This window comes from Euprymna scolopes, chromosome 1 (genome assembly GCF_053919585.1).
Source record: "Euprymna scolopes isolate OS-2025 chromosome 1, ASM5391958v1, whole genome shotgun sequence".
NCBI classification, from domain to species: Eukaryota; Metazoa; Mollusca; class Cephalopoda; order Sepiida; family Sepiolidae; genus Euprymna; species Euprymna scolopes.
This window is the reverse complement of record NC_136482.1, coordinates 7286082-7309116: the sequence shown is the minus strand read 5'-3', so window position 1 is coordinate 7309116 and position 23035 is coordinate 7286082. Positions and strand designations below refer to the sequence as shown.

The 23035-nt window shown below is 37.1% G+C and overlaps 1 protein-coding gene across 1 annotated transcript in view; it reads right to left on the bottom strand.

Annotated features, from left to right (window-relative positions):
- LOC145283271 (tubulin alpha-2/alpha-4 chain-like) overlaps positions 1–22258 on the bottom strand; it is a 68288-nt gene extending 46030 nt beyond the window's left edge. Inside the window, exon 1 of the mRNA XM_080132270.1 lies at positions 21976–22258. Within this exon, the coding sequence (XP_079988396.1) occupies positions 21976–22222 (247 nt within the window). The 5' untranslated portion in view covers positions 22223–22258. The remainder of the gene's footprint in view (positions 1–21975) is intronic.
- Between the last annotated feature and the right edge of the window lie 777 nt (positions 22259–23035).

Sequence of the window (23035 nt, the reverse complement as noted above, 5' to 3'; positions counted from 1 at the left end):
GCTGTCATCCGTGAGGAAGTGTCAACAGAAATATAAAGATTTTTTTGTTTTTGTTATTAGATAAAGGTTTCCCATTTTTAAAGAACCTGATCGGTGTTTGTCCAGAATTCACCCTACATTAAATAAATAAATAAATAAATAAAAAACAAAAATAAAGAAAAATCTGTATAACGTACGTACTCGCGACGGAAATAAAATATCAAATTGCAAAAATCACGTAAATTGATCCATCAGTTTTATTTTTAAATCAATTAGATTTATTTTTAAATTATTTTTACATTTTTGATCAAATAGTTTTATTTTTAAAATCCAGTTTTGTGGATAACCGATTAGCGACTTTCACGTGACCTCATTTTGAAAACAGTCTGGAGAAACAAGGGAGATAATTTCATATAATTCAAACTTGCGAGATTTTTTGTTGTAATTCCCATTAATCGGTTAAAATTATTTTATTTATAAAAATAAAAATTTGATCAATATACGTGATCTTTGGAATATGTTTCTTGTCGTTGCGGGTACGCACAGCATGCAAATGTTTCTGTTTTGTTTTAATATAGAGGAAATTCTTGGCAAGCATCACGTGATCATCCGCAGTCAAAAAACGATCTAACTGTGCAAGTAACAATTTTCCTTACTATCTGTGCCAAAAACTAAACTAATATGAGCAAAGTTCCCTATGACTAACATCTGTGGAACCCAATACTGCTTAGCTTCTTCCCAACTGACTATTAAATGATCGTTTTCAAGTTCAATGTAAACAAGTTATTCTTGAGCAACACACTTAAATAACTAAATTCTACACTCTTTCCACCATTATCGAGTATCACAGCGTTGCTTTACCGAACATCTGACACTCATTATCCCTTATCCTTGAGTGGCGTTTGGCCCTTAATAAGCGGTAACCCCCTAGTAAAAAGAAAATTTAAATATAAGAGTTATACAGTAGTCATAACTCTTCAAGTGGAAAAGAACAGAAACATATAAATAGAAACACAAAGAAGAAAAAGAAACGTTTTTCATGAATATTGTGTTGCAAATAATTGCTATTTGCGGAACTTTACTTCCCCTCCCCTCCCCTCCCTCGTGCATGCATTCACTTTTACTACACTGATGAAGACTGAAGGTTCTCTCGAAAATATGTACGTGTAAAAAAAAAATTTTCATTTCTTTTGCATTCCTGCACGTCACCAATAGAAAACGAATAAAGAAAAGCTTTAAACTGTATACTTTTCGTATTTTTTAAAAATACATTTTCATATATATATATATATATATATATATATATATATATATATATATATATATATATTGTATTTTGTGTACAGAAAGTTGTAAGATGAGATAAGTTATTGATACCGTCGGTTTCAAGCCCGATAATTAGGACCGTTTTAGATATCCATATCAAGCTCTCTTCATGAGTATTGGCTGAAGAGAGTTAAAACGGTCCTAATTATCGGGCCTGAAACCGACTGTACCAATGGCTTATCTCATCTAACAACTTTCTGTACACAAAATACAAAATATAAATACGCTTTTATTTCTAGCATTTTCTTTTAATTGAGCACTCTGTAGATTTCTTTTTCAAACAAAATAAATCATATATATATATATATATATATATATATTAGGAATTAAAAAAGGAAAAGCTATAATAAAAAGAGGAAAAAGTTTATCAGCAGAACAAAGGTATATGGTGGAAAGACAATGCACGAGAAGTTGTTTACCAATTTACACAAAGGCAGTTGAAATAAGATTGTTGATCAAGGTGTACAGTAACAGAGACAAAAGATCGAACAATATATTTAGAGTTAGTTTACAGACGGTTTGAAACAATGAGTTTTGCGACAGCTTACGACAGTTAGGGACAATTTACGGAAAGTATGGTGTTTGCGACCGTGGAAGACGGTTTGCAGGTTGGGGAGTAGAACGGAGGTAATGGCTCGGAGCAGAACGAAATGAGTTGACGTCAACTGACGAACACAGTATGGACAGAAGATGAAGATGTGACCATTAACGCTTAGACGGCTGTTTCCCGCGATGGTGTCACACACGCACCCAGAACAAAACCGATTTATACAAAATGTGTTGAAGTTTTTCCGTTTCTCTCGTGTTTGTATTTTGAATTGTTTTGTGTTTATTTTTTACTTGTTAACCTGTGCGCTCCACCTCGGAAGTCGTTAGTGTAAGAGACTGGAGTCAGTGATATTTTTCTACAAATGAGAAAATGAGAAACCTTTCGGAATAATAGCTGAAGATGCCATGAAGTGTAAAAAGCACTTACGGCACTCTTGCATAATTTGATCCGAATTCTCATGAATTCCCGTCAAACATGGATCGGGCAAGATCGGCAATTATCGGTGTCAGCCGAGCGTCGTAAAAGACGCAGACTAATGAAAAAAACATAAATAAATAAATTAACCGAAAAAATACAAATGCAAGTAATCAAAAACAAAAAAAAACCTACCTTGTAAAATGAAAATATGTTTATTTCATTTAAGTATTTAATTTTTTTTTTTTTGCAAAATATTTATCAACAGAAACTTTTTTTTGTTTTTTTCTCAAAGAAAAGATTTTTTAACCGTATAATTGTTAGGTGTAAGTACAAGTTTTTTTTTGTTTTGTTTTCTTTTCTTTTTTGTAACCGTATTTTTTTTTTCTTGCATTTTTTATTTTCAAGACTTGTTGTTCAATAAAGTTCTTTTGGTGGCACTGCCCATTTGTACATCTCCAGGAGAAACCATCCTTTACACACGATCTTTTTTTAAGTAAACATTTGTGTTTACAAATGTTACACCTTATTTTTTGGGAACAGCAATTTCTTCTCCTGACAATATGAGATTTCTGCATCGATGTTTTCATTTCTTTTTTCTAACATGTTTATATTTACTTTCTTGCCAGTCATTTTTCTGTTTGGCAAGTTTGAAAATATAATACTCATGCACTTATTGATCCGTGCTTAAATAATAATGTTATTATTTAAAAAGCCATTCTTAGCATGGGGAGGGGAGGGTGTTTTGTACCTATTCTGTACTTTAACCTTACAATTGAACAAAAAACATATAATAAAACTTTAATTAAACTTGGAAATACGATTTAAAAAATAGCGCGGACCAGTTAGTGCATTAGCACGGAATATATATTTGTTTGTCAGCTTTTTTTTCTGTTGTTGTTAGTTTAGTCGCTTTCTTACAATTCGAATGTCGTCTACTTCCATTTAGATAGCGCTTTTTCATTGGCTAATCAAACTCCCAAAAATTCAATTAAAAAATAATAATAATAAATAATAAATAAGTAACTAATCAGAAAATAAAAAGTCATCTCCTTAATATCACCTTAAAAATGACTAAAAACATAACAGAAAAAAATAAATAAAAAGTCGAGTTAGCGTTTCAACATTTGAACAGCTCTCGGCTGACACTGATGATTGCCGGTCTCGCCAGATCCATGCTTGACGAGAATTCACGAGAATTCGGGTCAAATTATGCAAGAGTACCGCATTTAAAATAATTAAAAAAATATTCTCGATCCGATGCTACCACTCATTCTGCTCTAACATTTCTGATTCCGTTACAATTAATGATTCCGATTCTAAAGTCGCTTAAGGCTGAGGAGAGATTAAGCGCTGAGTTTTCATCTACTTTTAAATGTCTATTTAATTTTAATTTTGGCAGATTTCTGAATGTTTTTCGTATTATATATTGTTAAACTAATTGTGAAATTTTTCATCTATATTTTTCGCTCGTGCTATTTTTACTGGGACATTTTTCCTAAATCAGTTATTAGTTAGTTATTTTAGTATTACTGGTTGCTTAAATTAGTTATTAGTTACTTAATTTAGTATTATTGGTTGCTTAAATTAGTTATTAGTTATTTTAGTATTACTGGTTGCTTAAAAAGCAACAAACATTTATCATTTCTCTATTAATGCATAATTAAGTTTTAAATAAACCAACAAAAAGATAAAAAGAAAACTATGTTTAAGGAATCTGTTTTGGAATTGGAAATTAGACAAACATTTTTTCCAATTCCCAATTGTAATAAAATGTTTCGATTTTTCGCTTCCCAATTCGATTTCCGATTAACCCCCCCCACAATAGTTTTCACCCATCGTCCTGCGAAGTCTGATTAGTTCTGTGAAACCCAAATACGATTCAATAGAATCTTAATTGTATATTATTTTAAAAATAACACATATACAACTTTTGCATCGCAATTGAAAATCCTGTGTGATGCTTTTTCTATAGCTATGATGTAGAATCTAAAACCAAATACATTTATCGTGCCAACCGCGTTTCCTTTCGTTTGAGCTATCGGCAGATAGATAAGAAAGATTTAAAAGTAAACCACTTTAAGCTATGAATAAACTTGCGCAGGCGCAAAATTAATAAAAATATATCGGCAAGCTGAAATGAACATTTTGCCTTTCAACTTGCCGAAAAATTCTCGTACGCATTATTTATTCATCCAAACAAAGATTTTACTCGTTATAAACAATCTTTGATGTATGATTACTATTTTCTATTAATTACAGTGTCAGGTGATCAGTAGTTTAAGATTTTATCAGTTAAATATTTTCCTACAGACACACATAGATATACTGTTTTATTTATATAGTTTACTGGTTGCTTAAATTAGTTATTAGTTCGTTATTTTAGTATTACTGGTTGCTGTTTATTATAGCATTTATAACGTATTTTCAAACAAAAATATATACATTACCTCAGTTTAGAAGGATTTCTTACGCAAAATTCCACAATTTTTAGCATAGAAATTACTAATTCTTTTCAATTTAATTTATAGTATTGATTGATAGCAATATAAAATATTTTGATTGCAAAAATTCCCCTTTGGACCAAAGTACCGTAGGTTTGCAACAACAGATGCCACATACAAATTTATTATATCTAGACTAGTAGCCACTATCCTATATAACTTTAGAACGACATTTCAGACACATTTAGTCGTTATAATAAAATCATACATTTCATCCTAAGAGCAACATTATCAAAATCGAATCATTTTTAGAGGAAGTATTTTCTATGCTTTCCACTAAATACTAAGTCATCCTACCACCCTCAATCAACACCTCGAGGAAATATACACATTATAAATATATTGTGCTTGCACCCTACGTAACTGTATCATAAACTCATAGACATAACATAATCTTTCCCTTTTCCGATTCAAAAATAATAAAACTAATAAAGTATTGCCAGACTAATTCCGCTTATTCTGATTGTCTCAGCTCTGACCATTGCTATATTCTGGATTAACGGTATTCGCATGCTTCACAAACGCTAATGTACCATTCAGATATGGTGTCGCAATGATACATACTTTTGCCCTCTGAGTAAAATGTTCTTACATTTTACTACACATGTTTTATCTACACCAGTTTGTATTTCCTTTTTCTCTCTTTCCATTCCTGTCGCTCTCTGTATATATTCTTCCCAACTCTCTCTCTCGCTCGTTTTTACATTTCTTCTAATGCCGAAAAAAAACAATAAACATTTATTTCCTCTCTCTCTCTCTCTCTCGCTTGATCGCTTTGTACATTTCTTTTTATGCTAAAAAAACATTCATTTTACGGCGTCAACGTTACCTACAACAATTTTTATTTCCTCTCTCTCTCTCTCTCTCGCTTTTTACATTTCTTTTCATGCCGAAAAAAATGAATAAATACATAACCATTTTTGTTAGTTCGTTGTTTCTATAAATTATTTATTCGCCCTCCATGGAATATTGTTGCTTGGTGCATCTACCATTATTCGTCCCTCCCTCTCTCTCTCTCTCTCTCTCTCTCTCTCTCTCTCTCTCTTAGACAAAGTCCAAAAAATAGTATCCAATTTAATAGGTCCCGCACTGTCAGTCAAGCTCTAATCCCTATCCCAGCTCCGCAATATCGCATCCCTGTGCATGTTTTACAAGTATTTTAATGGAATATATTCTGAGGAACTCATAGCACTTGCGCCCCCCAATCGGTGTACATAGTCCTGACTAACCTGACAAGCAGCAAAATCCCACCCATTCACTGTTGATGTCCTTAGATAATGGAAAAAATTATTCTAATAATTCCTTTCCTCGGATTGCTAGGCTTTTAGAATCCCGCCTTGTTTCCCGCTTCCTTGACTGTACTAACCGGAAGAAATTTAAATGTACTATGAACAGACATATCGTTGCTCAACTGTCCATGGTTTCCGATTAGACATGGTGCCAGATAGTGGCCCCTTTCGTCCAAGTAGCAACGTTCTTTGTTTAGTGGGAAAAGGGATTAAAATAAAGTATTATTCGGCCTATGTCTGTCATAGGAAATTATTAAGGGAGGGTGACGTTCCCTCACAAAAGAATATGATTGGCTCGTATAAGCTCTAAATACGGAAGGGTATGGCAGACTGAGGGTAGAGGTCGAAACATACACCGAAAGCCTAAAACTTAAAGCCACGACTACGAACAATCGTTCATGAAGGCGACTTACTAGATTGTATTAGTCGATTAATGTAGCCACTAAGCTACTTAAAACATCTCACAAAGTTAACTATATATTTTGAAAAATAAATTAGCATGCAGACACTTAAATTACTATTTCCATTGTAATTAATAAACTGAGACTTTCAAGCCTGTCAGCAACCACTGTAAAAGAGTAATTAAGAACGCAAGAGAGCTGTCTGCTCAGTTCTCCAAGTCCAAAGTAGCTAAGCACCAATTTTGGCAAATAACAAGTGTTTCCTCTATCACAATTATCATCAATGCACCTGAGATAATCTCGTCAGCATCGGACAGAATCAAACTCTTTGCCAAAAACTTTGCAGCTAATTCTACTCTATGCGATCGGGGCTGCCAACACCACGTATTTCCTCCTGTGTCTGATAACACGCTATGCGACATGCAAATAGCTGTACGTGATGTTTCCTAGTTAATCAAAAACCTTGATTCCAGCAAAGCAACTGGTCCTGAGAGTATTCCTATTATAGTGCTAAAAAAGATTAAACTAGAACTAGCTCCTTTACTTGCAAAGCTGTTTAAGCGTTGTCTTAAGGAGAATTGCTTCCCAACACTTTGGAAAACCTCATCAGTATGTTCCGTATTTAAAATTTCAGGTGATCTGTAATCTCCCTCTCAAGACAGACTAATCAGTCCCCTGTGCGTCATGAGTAAGTTGTTGGAATCTGTGTTAAATATAGAAGTAGTCAACAACCCCAGCAAAAATAACCTAGTACCATGCAATATAGTTTTCTAGATCTACAACAGATGTGTTTACAGTTATATCTCATAGGATAAACGAATCTCTCGACGGAGGCATATCAAATAGCCTTTGATAGAGTATGGCATAGAGGTATACTCCACAAAATCTTCAACTACGGTATAGCTGGAAATATCTTTTCAATTATATAATCATTTTTCTCTGATAGGTTCATAAGAGTAGTGGTTGGTGAGCAGAAATCAGAAGCTCACAGTATTAATGTTGGAGTCCCTCAGAGTCCATCCTGGACCCAATTCTCTTCCTGATCTACATCAATGATCTCCCAAATGACATCCTAAAATCATTCCTGAACATTTATTCTGGCGACACTACCATCTATGGCCACACTTCAAAATCCGTAAACGACCAAGTTCTCTCTGATTCTCTCTCCTCTGATTTTGAGCATGTGATGCAATGGAGAAAGAGGTGGCTGGTGAATTTTAATGCTACTAAAACCAAGCTTCTATCTTTACAACATCAACGTTCTGATCCCCGTATGGCATCAATTGAAATGAATGGTTCTCGTCTTGTGGAGGCTCCATATTTTGACAAGCATCTAGGTCTTACCATTATTCCTGATCTGAGATGGAACACGTACATCAAATCCGTTGCCAATGCTGTTGGGAAAATGGTGGAATCGTTATACCGCTCCAGTAGATATCTCACTGCTCATGCAATTCTCTATCTGTATAAGAGCCAAGTACGTCCAAGGATGGAATACTGTTGCCATATCTGGGCAGGAGCTGCTAGAAGCAGCTTATCCTACATTGACAGAGTTCAAAATAGACTTCGTAGTCTAGTGGGGAATACCCTTTTCTCTTCCCTGCAACCTCTTTCCCACAGAAGAGACTTTGCGAGTCTGTCTCTGCTATATCGTTATTTTCAAATGTTTCAAAACCACTCTAGCTGAAACCACTATCAATAATTCCCCTCCGCTCTTTTTCTGTGCCTAAACCAAAACGCAGATTCCATGAGCAAAGCCTCTTTTTTTTTTTTTTACACAGTGATCCAGTGATCACCACTTATCAAGGCCCGGAAGCCACTCAGGGATAAGGGTTATTGCAAGTACATTACGTTAGTGAGGAGATTTGCTGATATGTTTACTTAAGGGAGCGGTTCATTAGGAATTTATTAACATTGGGCTTGAAGACAACCAAGTTGTAGTCCGGAGGGAAGCAGGCAGACGGAACAGAGTTCCACAGGCGTGCAGTTATAAGAAAGAAGCTTTGTTCATGGAATCTGCGTTTTGATTTAGGCACAGATATAGAGTGGGGGAAATTTTTCACAGTGGATTCAGCTAGACGGGTGTTTTTCGTGAAAGATTGGCGAGGGGGGACCAGTTCAGACGAGCATCTGCCATGGAAATAACGATAAAACAAGGACAGGCTCGCAACGTCTCTTCTGTGGGAGAGAGGTTGCAGGGTAGAGAAAAGGGCATCCCCCACTAAGCCACGAAGTCTATTTTGTACTCTGTCAAGGCAGGATAGGCTGTTTTTAGCAGCTCCTGCCCAGATATGGCAACAGTATTCCATCCTTGGACGTACTTGGCTTTTATATAGATAGAGAATTGCATCCGTAGTGAGATATCTTCTGGAGCGGTAGAAGGATCCCACCATCTTTCCAGCGACCTTGGCAACAGACTTGATGTACGTGTTCCATTTCAGATCAGGAGTAAAGGTCAAACTCAGAAGCTTGTCAAAACACGGGGCCTCACCCAGACGAGAGCCATCCATCACAATTGATGCCAGCTGGGGATCAGAGCGTTGATGATGTAAGGATAGGAGTTTGATTTTGGATGCATTAAAGGTAACCAGCCACATCTTCCCCCACTGAACCACGCGCTCGAGATCAGAGGAGAGAGAATCAGAGAGAACTTTGTCATTTACAGCCGTTGATGTGTTGCCGTAGATGGTCGTGTCATCAGCATAGATGTCAACGAATGATTTAAGTATGTTTTTAGGGAGGTCATTGATGTAGATCAGGAAGAGAGTTGGGCCCAGGATTGACCCCTGAGGGACTCCAGCATTTATATTGCAGGCCTCCGATTTTTGTCCATCTACCACTACTCTTATGAGCCTATCGGAGAGAAATGATTTAATGATTGAGAAAACATTTCCAGTTATACCGTAGCTGGAAATCTTGTGAAGTAGACCCTTATGCCATACCTTGTCGAAGGCCTTTGATATGTCGAGAGCAATTGCCCTAGAAAGGAAGCCTTTGTCAAGGGATTCACTAATCCTGTGGGATATAACCGTCAGCACATCTGCGGTAGATCTTGCAGAGCGGAAACCATATTGTGTGTCACTAAGAAGGTTATTCCTGCTGAGGTGGTTGACTATTTCTCTATTTAATATGGATTCCAGCAACTTACTCATAACACACAGGAGACTTATAGGTCTGTATTGAGAGGGAGATGACTTATCACCTGAATTCTTAACTACAGGGCAAACTGATGAGGTCTTCCAGGGAGTCGGAAAGCACTTCTCCTTAAAGCAGCGCTAAATAGTTTCGTAAGTATGGGAGCAAGTTCTGGTTGAAGCTTTTTTAACACTATAATTGGGATGGCATCAGGGCCAGTTGCTTTACTGGAATCTAGGTTCTTTATTAGCTTGGCGACCTCATGCACGGATATTTGTATGTTACCTAGCTTGTTCTGTGTTATAGGAGGAAATATGGGGAGTTGATGGCCTTCGTCGCATAGGGTAGAATTAGCTGCAAAGTTCTTTGCAAATAGTTTGGCCTTGTCTGACGCTGACGAGATGACCTCTGGTCCATTGATAATGGTTGGGATAGAACGCACACTTCTGTTCAGGATCCTATTTGTTATTTGCCAAAACTGGTGGGATCCAAGCCGCTGATCAGCTACCTTGGATTTAACAGACTGGGCATATAGCTCTCTAGCATTTATTATTACTCTTTTACGGTGGTTGCTGGCAGACCTAAAAGCAGCTTTAGTCTCAGTGCATCTATTACGTTGGTAGCTATGGAAAAAGTGATTTCTGTGCGCGATAGCAGCAGCACATTCTGGGGAGAACCATGGCTGGCTGTTAGGTTTTTGTTGGAATTTTTTAGATGGTATGAATTGGTCTATGCCTGCAATTAACCATTCGGTCAGATCTGATACTATTGAGGACACATCCTTTTTAAACATGGAGTGCAGAGGTAAATCAGATATGAATGTACGGAAGCTATCCCAGTCAGCCATAGAGTATCGGTATACAATACGGTGGAGGGGTACGTCTGGGGGCTTCTTACATTTCGTTTTTATCTTAACTGATACGACGGAGTGGTCGGAGGATCCTAGAGGAGAATGAACGGAATATGAACATAGCTCAGGGGAAGTTGAGAGAAAAAGGTCTAAGAGGCTTGCATATTGACCGGGTGTATCGGGCACACGGGTGGGTTCGCGAACAATCTGAGTGAGATCATAAGCAATGGCAAAATCATGACAAAACCTCCCCTCATCATCTGTCTTATTTGAATGGGTCAGCCATTCCACGTTATGGACGTTGAAGTCACCTCATATGTGGATGTTAGCCGAGGGATGTGAAGACAGTATGTGGTCTATTTTCTCAGATATGCTCTTAAAGATAGTAACTCCGCTGTTGTGGGGCCTATAGAGGGCAAATATAAATGCAGTCGTGTTAACAAGTGCAACCCTGAAGCACATATAGGGTAAATTAGGATCTTCTCTAGAGATATCCCTGCCACACGAGAAGCCATCCTTAATGTAGGCACATATTCCATGCCCATGGCGATCTTGGGTGTCAGATTTAGCTGTTAAATTTGAGTATCCGTTAATTATGAACTCATCTAGGGAAGTGGTCGGCCCTATTCCAGTTTCACTTAGAAAGAATATGTCCGGTTTCGTCTCCTGTAATTGGGTTTCAACCTCTGGAAGGTTGGAACGTAGACCCCTGATGTTGGAGAAGGAGACCTGGTAGTAGGGGTCTACGTTGGAAGATGGGGTTCTAGGTTTATTCGAGTTTTTATTCTGGAGATATTTCATGTTGAAGTTTGGGGATTTGTGGAATAGGTCGGCATACTTGGTTAGAGCAGTACAGAGAGGGAAAGTAAGAGAGAAAAAGACAGGAATTTTTTTTTTTTGTGGCACACGAAAAAGTAAAGCCGTAACAATTACCCACTGGTATGGCATCGAGAGGCCCCACCAGATACTGCTGCATGGTCCAGATCCACTCACCAAATGGCAATACAGCAGTCCCAGTACTTTGCGCCTGCTGATAGGACAGCCTCCTTAGTGGTTAATCCAAGGTTCGGGTCCCTGACTATCAGGCGGATAACGTCAGCCCAGACAAACGTTTACCTCCAGCACCCTTACTAGTGACATGGCCACAAGGACAGATAGAGACAGAAAAATTTCCGACATCTCAGACTAGTGTTCGCCAAGTACTACCGACCTTTAAGCAGCTTTTTCTTCACCCTTTGTCAGAAAAATCACTCATTGAATGAGGACTGGATGACAAAATAGGAGAAGCGAGAGTTCTTAGAACTGCCTACATGTGGAACTGTTTTCCATTTGCCTGCTTTCCAGCTTACTACAGTATAGTTGTCTTCAAGTTCAAATTGAATAACTTCTTGATGAGCCGTCTCCTTAAGTGACCCAACTTACTAAATTTCCACTACTAACGACTACTACGACATTTTTCCATTGACTACTGTACACTCATTAACCCTTATCCTCGAGTGAACTCTGGGCCTTGATACGTGCTCAATCTTTTTTAAAAAATTAAAAAAATAAATATATCTTTTTTCAGGACATCTAATATGGCATGCTGACTTTAAATGTAGTCTTACAGACACAAATGACGATTAATGCTCGCACGACCATTCAGAACGTTGTATTTAATTCTAACAGAGTTTTTGCGTGAATAGAAAAAAAGAACTAGATCCACCACTTCCCCCCCCCCCGAAGATAAATTGGCAGTCAGTAGGTGAAAACTGGCCAAAACAACCTAAGCCATAACATCAGTAGACAAAGTGTCCACACTTTTATTTTTAATCAGATAGAACTACTTAGTTAAAAGAGTACTGGTCTATCTCACTTATTAAAAACTCTCAGTCGTCTCTAGTCTCACTTTCTACATACGTAAAAAGAATATTTAAGAGCAAAAAATATAACAAGTAAATTCAAGGTCTGAAATACAGATGACGTCACTAATAAAGTCCTATATATGGCTTTTATCAAGTACGAACTTTTAAATGGTTCATGTCAGAATATAAGCCAAATAGGATTATTAGTGTACAAATTACAGTTATTGATTTGTAATTTTGAAAATAATGGAAACATTCTTGGATTTATAAGGTAAAATACTTGATGGTAAAAATACTATTCACGCAAAGCAATAAGCATTATCTGGCCGATGCTTCGTCGGAAGAAATGATTAAGGGATTGTATGCTGACTTAAAAAAAACGGTCGTATAATCACAATAGATGAACGTTCAGGTCGACCAAATTCGACAGTTGTCTCACGAAACAAAAAAAAAAGTCAACAAACTTTATCTTTTGTGAATGCCGAAAGGTTCGTTCGCGGCTGTTTTTGTATCACCCAGAGTTCTCCTTTTCGTTGGGTCTGGCTTTTTACACATTCTGGTTTTGTGTCTTGTGTTATATACGGCATAATTCACATTGACACACGGGTTCCCGTTAGATCACCGAAGTTAAGCAACGTTTAGCCTGATCAGTACTAAAATGGATTACTATTTGTTAATACCAGGTGCTGTATGTGCTCTCCGTTTATCTCAGCATTATTTCCAGTCGTCTAGCATTTCTTGCTACTAGACTCAAGTAGTGTTCGGTTCAGGAGATGTGTGGTTTAGGCTTGTGCAACCCTTGCCTCATAATTACACGCTCAGCTACCATTAATGAGGGTATCCGTAGTCTCTTGAGAATGAACGGAAGTATCGCATGCATCGGTCTTATATCATAATTTGCAACAGTAGGAAAGAACGCTTTATTATATACAAAATAAGAGATCATGTTTGGGTTCTACACTTATTGATGTGCGGCACAAAGAAATCCTTCTGCCTCCTCCCTTCCCACCGATCGTTGTACGCAACTCGACATTTTTTTAACGTTCAGTCAGCTTAATGGAGATAAATGATGGCATTCTTAACTCAGCCGTTTGTAATTCACCAACGTCTGCTTTATGAGCATGTAAGATACATCGTTATTATGTAACCGTTAACAAAAACAGCTATTATTATCGTGTAGACAAAGGGACATTCTTCTTTCGTTGAACCAAAGTTTCATCAATATTTACATTACGCAACAACCTTTCCCCTTTTCGTTTTTGTTTTCTTTTTCTTAATAATTATATTTATTAGAATCTCTTTAGCTGTTAAACACTAAACGTTGTGTTTTTGTTTGCTTTAAAAAAATGTTTTTCATCGTCCCCATCTCCCATATTGCGCATAACGCAATAAAAAAAAAACTAGACTTTTTACCCCAACAGTCAAAAGTTATATATAAACTTATAATGAGTGCCTTGTGTGAAATTAGAAATTGTATATGATTAAATTTGTGCTCGATTTTGCATTAAATACTAATCCCTATTAATCGATAACTGTGCATTGAATGGATACGATAACACTTAGTTCACTACACCTTATCATAACAAAGGTTCATGCAAAATTTCAACCAGATCCGACTAGTAGTTTCCAAGGAAAAAGTGGAACAGACAGACAGACAGACTAAGGGAAATCTATGTATCTATAAAAGTTAGAATGTGTGTGTGTGAGGACACTTCTCAAGGAATTTTTAATCTACAAACTTGAAATTTGGAATATAGGATGATCAGGCACGTGGAAAAATTTTCAATCCGTTTTTAAGAGGTTAAAATTGAAAAATAAAAAAAATGGTATTTGAGGGTCATCGATTTTTTCTGTTTTCTACTGTTTCACGAATGCGCATGCGCGACCGTAAAACATGACAACTTTTTTTTTTTTTTTTACACAGTGATCACCACTTATCAAGGCCCGGAAGCCACTCAGGGATAAGGGTTATTGCAAGTACATTAAGTCAGTGAGGAGATTTGCTGAAGTGTTTACTTAAGGGGGCGGTTCATTAGGAATTTGTTAACATTGGACTTGAAGACATCCAAGTTGTAGTCCGGAGGGAATCAGGCAAACGGAACAGAGTTCCACAGGCGTGCAGTTCTAAGAAAGAAGCTTTGTTCATGGAATCCGCGTTTTGATTTAGGCACAGATATAGAGTGGGGGAAATTTTTCACAGTGGATTCAGCTAGACGGGTGTTTTTCGTGAAAGATTGGCGAGGGGGGACCAGAGATTGGAGTTCAGACGAGCATCTTCCATGGAAATAACGATAAAACAAGGACAGGCTCGCAACGTCTCTTCTGTGGGAGAGAGGTTGCAGGGTAGAGAAAAGGGCATCCCCCACTAAGCCACGAAGTCTATTTTGTACTCTGTCAAGGCAGGATAGGCTGTTTTTAGCAGCTCCTGCCCAGATATGGCAACAGTATTCCATCCTTGGACGTACTTGGCTTTTATATAGATAGAGAATTGCATCAGTAGTGAGATATCTTCTGGAGCGGTAGAAGGATCCCACCATCTTTCCAGCGACCTTGGCAACAGACTTGATGTACGTGTTCCATTTCAGATCAGGAGTAAAGGTCAAACCCAGAAGCTTGTCAAAACACGGAGCCTCACCCAGACGAGAGCCATCCATCACAATTGATGCCAGCTGGGGATCAGAGCGTTGATGATGTAAGGATAGGAGTTTGATTTTGGATGCATTAAAGGTAACCAGCCACATCTTCCCCCACTGAACTTCTTTATGTTAAGAATAAAAAGGTTTGAAAACGCTTTGTAAATGTTGTGTCAAGCTTGCGTAATGGTTATCGTACTTGATTCTTGAGTCTTTAGGTTTTGGTTTCAACATCAGCTCGATTTTTTTTTTTTTTTTACTTACAATGAATGAACTGTTTAGGAAATAACAATGTTCGCATGCACATGTCTTAGTTTCTGTATGAATTAAAATATATTTATACATATTTTACGACTCTGGAACGCCGGGCGATCTACTATGATATAAAAAAGCGACAAGGTAACGTCTAAAAATTATATCCACCGATAAAATCGTTAATAAAATTCACAAATCTTGTCTGCAGTCCAACAATATTTGGCACAAGCAAACTTCTGAATGTTCAACAGTCTTTATTTAACCGCTGTTTAATCATTTGCTTCAGATGACTATAATGGAACTTTTCAGATCTAGAATAGCCCGGAGATTGTTTGGATGGACATTACCTTTGAGATAAGCTCACAGATTAAAAGCTGGGGGTTAGGATCCGGTGAGTGTGAAATCCATTCAATATCACATCTCCTACTGATAATTTGTCGTTCTACAAGAATCTATCGATCGTTAATAGAATTATCTGCAGTCAAAGCATATTTGGTACGAGCCACCGCTTATTAAGGCTCGACAGCCGTTTAAGGTTAATAACTTTGTAAGACGAATAGTGAGACAATATCGCGAGGATTGGTAATGATGGTTAAAACTAGACAGAATTTGATTATTTAAAATGACAACTTAAGAATTTGTTTATATTAAACTTCAAAACGACCATGTTGTAGTCAGCTGGGAAGTTACCCCGTGATATTGTATTCCACAGACAGATTGTTTTTCGAAAGTAACGTTGCTCATAAAAAATCCGTTTAATTTTAGGTACTCAGAGGGATAAAGGGAATTATTTACAGTGTTTATAGTTAGACGAGTTCTTGTGAATCTTTTAAAAGAGTCGGGCATAGATTGGAGGTCAGCCAGGGCTTACCATAAAAATAACGATAATAGAGAAAGACTAGCAACGTCTATTCTGTGAAAAAGAGAGCATTGTCCACTAGATATCAAAATCGGTTTCTATTCATTCAAGGCAGGAAAGTGTTCTCCAAGCGGCACCTCCCCAGACGTGCTAACAGTACTTCAGCTTAGAACGTATTTGACTCTTCTAAGTAGAATATAAAACTTTTTTAAAATGTTTCCTATAATCCAATTATATTTATTACAAAATAACTTTAATTAATGTCTGACTTGTCCACCAAGTTTCAGTTATGAATGTTCAACAGTTTTTGCTATTTTTGATATTGAATTATGCGCTCCAAATCTAAGCTTTTTCATTACAAATACAACTGATCTGAGCAGAAATTGCCTTCTTTGGTTCTGAAAGAGATCCTTTTGATGGACATTATCTTTCAGATAACCACGCAGATAAAAAAAATCCCTGGGGTTTAAGGTTTGGTGAGTATGAAGCTCATTCAGAATAGCACTTTATTTGATGAGACGATTAGCAAAGTTTCCCGCATATCATTGAACGACGACAAAACTAAGACTGTTGAACATTCACAACTGACACTTGGTGGACAAGTCATACGCCGAGTGAAGATTATTTGTACCGAATATGAATGGATAAGAATTGTGAATTCTATAAACACTTTTAGCATTTTCTTTTGGTCACACTATACATAGGAGCAAAGAAAGACAAGTATGAAACGATAAACTGCATAAATGTATGCACGAAACTAGTTTAAAATGAAATGTTAAAGCATACATGACTATCTTATGAAGGTAATTCACTGAGAACTGTTCAAACGACTAGAACGTTATTTTATTATTAGAATCCTTTTAGATGAGTAACTTGTATATTTATTTATTTATTTATTTTTACGAAGGAGTCACCACTTATCAAGGCCAGGAGGCCACTCAAGGTTATAAGGGCTAATGATTGAAAATGGGAAATATCGTAGTAATCGTTAGTAGTGAAAATTTGGTAAATTGGATTACTTAAGGGGCGACTCATCAAGAACTTGTTTACGTTGGACTTGAAGACGACCCTATTATAGTAAGTCGGAAAGCAGGAAAACGGAAGAGAGTTCCACAGGCGTGCAGTTCTAAGAAAGAAACTTTGTTCATGGAATCTACGTTTAGGTTTAGGCACAGATAAAGGGTGAGAACAAATCGGCACCAGTATTAGGAAAGAAACAAGCTAATCCAGGCTAGAAACCAAATACAACAGCATTTAACATGAAAGAATAGCAAACTGCAAAATAGTTAAATACGCTGTCCGAGCGAATCACAGAGTGAAGATGAAGTATAGCAATAAACGAATGCTATAAATAGAAACTGACATGATATGTTGCGGTGATCTATGGATATTTCAGAAAATAAACAAATCTAGAAATCGAGCATTGTTTCTTTTTTTTTCAGATTCCATTGTTAATAGGTTTGTTCTGTTTAAAAAAAATATTATGCGCTTCATTCCTCCTCCGCGTGAAGGTAAAATTGCATTTTCCAACGCGCGTAGCAAGATTACTCCCTTCTTCAAACGCCAACATACTGAATAGTATTAAGCCGGACACTTTTTGGTGATCACGCATATTAACCTACTCGAACGTGGTCTACGTAAATAGCAGACCGTTCCACTATAGTCATGTTACCTGCTGACGTCAGAGAATAAGGTACAATGATCACGGTAAGCTGAAAGACGCCTATGAAATCGGAACCAAAGAGTGTTAGCAGTTATCTATTCTAATTGAATAATGTAGTGCTTTGCTTTAATGATAGGATAAACCTCTGAGTCATGCCAGCGTTAACACTGAGAACTTCAGATTTCTACTCATCAACGACTACTTTAATAGACCTATCAGACAGAAAGAATTTTATGGTTGAAAGGACATTTCCAGTTATTCTGTAGCTGGAAATCTTTGTGAAGTAGACCTTTACAACTGGAGTGATTGTACTCCCAGTCAATCATGAGGTATAGCGTAAGAATACTGTTGTATTGTTGAGATTAAAACAATACACAAATATAACATATAGAATAGATTTATTTCGTAAGGTACAATAATAGAAATCCATGTCGGGTAACAGAAACTGATAATACGATTCAGTTGACAAGCAAACCGTTAAATGTTCGCATTCATGTAGCATAAGAAATGCTGGACTATGCCTGATAACCTTGCTAGCCTAGAGTAAATTGGTTGCTTGCAATCAAATTCTAATTGAAAGAAATGTTTATATAAATATAAACTGGGAGGATAATATTTGGAGAAACAGTATAAACAAAATGGAGTTTTAAACGACTAAATTAATAATATTTTAAAAATAGGTCTGACCTCTAACAGTCTAAGGTAATCGGGCGTATAAATCACTTAAGATGGCGTGCACCTTAGAATGAGACGTCGAAATTGTTAGTTAAAGGAGGGTTTTTGGAGCTGACAAGAGAAGTTGGATTCTCTGAACGACCAAGAGGCGAGTCGAATCCAACAAACTGGAAATGTATATCAGAACGGTGCTTGCAACTTTGAGAATTATGTTTTGCTATCGATATATGTCTTGTGAATAGTGTCTTAAACGTTATACTCACGTGGACATAACCACTAGAGATTAATATACAAGGTATATTAAGGTACATACGTAGCGATGCTAAACTTTGTTGCATAGCTGTTATGTCAGTAATGTGGAAGGTCAGTAAGCATGTTGAGGAGACGGATATTCGTCACCGATCTTGTATATATGCTAAATATACGTGGTCGTACGACTTCGGATAAAAAGCAACGACAACATCAAGGAAAGTACATTTAAAGGGGAGACATTATAAGGAAGGTCGTTAAGGCCAAGATATATTACATAAAAGCAAACATTTATTTAAACAAATTAATTGATATTTGTACAATGTACGTCGATATACGAACGTGTGTAAATTCTTTGATGTTACTACGTGGAAATCATGAATTAGTTCGTCGTTTGTGTCGTCTTACCTTAGGAAAGATGTACTTATTATGAGTTGATTCCTATCTTGCATTTTTACCTTAAAACGAGGCGAAAGGAATATACGTCTGATCACATCAGAGGTTCGGGCAAAAAAAAAAAAAAAATGGGAGTGAGATAGAGAACGAAAGCGGAAAGAAGAATGCGAAACAGGAAGTAGAGACGCCACCTGTCGGACAAATTGAAAACTAAGACAAGAGCAAATAACCGTTGCGTCACTAATGAATGTTTGTGTGCGTGTTTGCATACTTATTCGCATATCAGACTGAAAAGCGTGTGTACGACATCTAGTTGTGTACACTCACACGAACTCAAATATATCTACCAACATTTCAAACCGCCGGCTATGTTACATTCAGACTCGCAGCTTGAATTGACTCAAATCAATTTTGCTCTTCTTAAATAAAGGCGGACCATAGTCACGTGTTCGAGCCACAGCACAACAAATACAAATCACCGAAGTACTTCTTACACTACACACGCGATTCTGTTTCTCACTATAGGCAGCTAGAACAAGGACAACTCCCCCCACCGTACAAACTATTTTTTATACTTCTAAATTTTTGAAACGAGGATTGATAATTTCGTATTATTTAGATTATCCGGATTACTAAAGACCATAACCGTGGCCGGAAACTTTGTTTTTACCATCCTAAGCACGTCCTTGTTATTCGTGGTAATCCAGCGATACATTTTGAGGGTGCTGGCAATGGTTCTGTTGTCATAACTTGGATTAGTAGAGAGCATGATTTGTACAGCGGCGCATCTGCAATTACGATCGTTGAACATTGTATCTCTTTCAGACATAATAGAAGCCTTCTATCGCTCTTGGAATTTTTACACAACTGGCCAAGTAGTAGATGGTCTGCAACAAAATAAAAAGACCGGTTTTCACCAAACGGATATGGAATCATGTAGTCTTTTCTAGGGCGACAATTATATCGTTCCACCCGGTATAAACTTTAACTGAAGTTTATACTCTCAAGCGCAACTAGAATAGACATAAACAGGTTCGGATTAGATATTCTCTTATACGCTCTATTTTTTTTGGTAATTACTTTAGAACTTTGTTTAAAAGCACAACATTCGAACGCTTTCACGAAGAAAGAGTTCACAGAGGATGTGGATCTCATAGGTGTGCTGATCATTCCTTCTTAGGTTGCTAGTTTATCTGCCAGGAATTCTGTAGCATTGCGATGTTAATAAAGACAAATAACTACATCGTGACTTCTTATTGAAAAAACATGTCGGATAATGAATACCAGGAGTGTTATGGTTAGTACAGCTTCTGTTTAATAATTAAAGTTATCGAATGTGTTAATCACGTATCAGAACCAAGCATCTCAAAATCCCACTTCTATCTTTTTTATATGCGCGATATTTACTGTAATTTACGTGCATATATATATATATATATATATATATATAATTTATTTTTATTTCGGACTATTAGTCTCATCTTTATTAGTTGTTGTTTTTCATCTTTTTTATTGGTTTGTTTATTCACAACGTTTCGGCCAACTATTCATCTGGCCTTCGTCAGGTGGTAACGGCGACGGATAGGAACTTCGAATCTCCTAACTGCATTCTCAGCCATCACTGCCATCCGTAGTTGTTGTCGTCTCACCATATTTTAGCCAAGTAAACCTCTGGCACGCTTTGGGTGGGATTGAAACCGTTATCTTCAGACAATGTTCATTTGGAACTGTAGAGATTCAACGTCTCTATCAACTGCGCCACGGGCCTCGAAGGGCGATCAAGGTTGGATTTTTTGATCTTATAAATCCACGTTTATTTATTATCTGATCTTCCATAGTCGGGTCCGTACCGATTGGTATATATATTATTCCTTAATTGGAATTCATTTTTGAGATGAGCATTATATATATTTTTGGTTAATTATTATGTCAATAAAAAGAATTGCTGAATTTGGAGCAATGATAATCTACAAGCTTTACACGAAACACCATTGCACTCAGAGAAAGTAAATTTTGTACGTTTAATGGGTAGAATGATTGAGCGATATGTCTTTAAAGGTGATGGTGGTCAGAACATAACTGTCACCGTTGAGTGATACAGAAAAAAAAAATGATTACCGACTTCTTCGTGCCTGAACTTGCACACATGTGCAAGCAATACGGAGCCACATGCCACACAGCGCGCGATACGATCAATTTGCTGAGAGACGCATTTGATAAACGACTAATTTCACAAAATAGTCTTGTCAACTGGGCATTTTATTTATGCGATTTAACACCATTAGATTATTTTCTTTTGGGACATGCAAAGTCCAATGTCTTCGCTGATAAAAATAGGCAAAATAAACCACTTGGAAGACAACATTCGACGTGTTATTACCGAATACAGTCTAATTTAATGCGTAGGGTTTGTGAAAATTGGACTTTTCAATTACGCTATATACTTGCGAGACGCGGAGAAGCCATGTGCCTAAAATTGTATTGAAATAATAAATTCTAAAATTAATATTTTGAATAAACCACATATTTGTATAATAAAATACTTTTCTATGATTAATTCTAATTTAATGTTCGCCGCCTCTAAAAACACTCTTTATATTTGTATATATAATTTATGTGTCCACATAAAATGCCATAAGGAGAATCATGTATCAATTTTCAGTATTTACTTCAACAATGCTTAATACATTAGTAGAGATGAGTAGTAAGTTATGAAAATATATGGCAATTAAGCTACACAGAATCTTTAATATTTTAACCTGATGATTCCCCACGGGGATGAAACGCGGAATTATCTGTTCAGTTTAATTGGCATATATTTTCATGCACACACACACACACACACACACACACACACACACACACACACACACACACACACACACACACACACACACGCACGCACACACGCACACGCACACATATACACACACACACACACATATGTGCTTACCAACGACACTTGGTTCCAAATCGACATACACCGCACGAGGCACATGTTTTCCGGCATTAGTCTCCCTGAAGAAGGCGTTGAAAGATGTTTCGTCGGTATACGCTTGGATGGTGGAAGAGGCGGCGATGGACGCTGCGGCTATGGAACCGGAACCGTTACACGTTCCTGTCTGGTTCTCTTCCTTGATGTACCCGCTCGGGTGGATGCCGTGTTCGAGACAGTATAATTCCCAGCATGCGTTGCCCATTTGTACTCCAGCTTGACCGACATGAATAGAAATGCATTCTCGCTGCAAAAACAAAGACAAAATTTACATAGACAAATTAGAAAATAAAACAGCATATATTATTATTTGGGGGAAAACAATCGAAGTGGTCCCGAATCTGTACATATATAAATAAGAAAATAAAAATGATGAGGAAAAAAATAATTTTATTTCTTTATGAAAAAAAAAAAAGATGATTTCGTAAAATTCATAATTTTCTGAAACTGAGTGGTAAGTAGTATATGTATGTAACAATTATACGGCATAAGCAACGATGGGCCCGGCTAGTATCAAATGGGTGACCATTTTGGAATACAAGGCGTTGTATAGGATTGCGAGCTTGAAGCACTTCCACCAACAAGAACAGTAAGATGACTCCTTCCCTCCGCTATCGAGTGGACAAGATCGAGTACCCACTTAGCCCCCGATTAGAATAAGTCAAGTCAGGTGATGGATTAACTGTTGAGCAGCCTCATAGTTCTTCCGGAATTGGTCAGCTCTACTCTTGTGTTAGGAAAATGATACTGATTGAGGTACACCGGCTAAATAGTATCCGCTCTGTATGAACACTACCCCTATAGCAAGTATTTGCAACCTATTATAGGTACTATACTGCAAAGAACATCATAGTGAAAGAGTCAAAAAGCAGAGAGAACTGATGAGACATGATCACAATGTCTGAAAAAAAAAACAGACAGGATACGTGAAGAAAACATGATTATCAGGGGGACAACAATGGAAGTGGTTCTGAATGTCAACATGCCCCGGATTTACCGAATTTCCCACCCCTCTAAG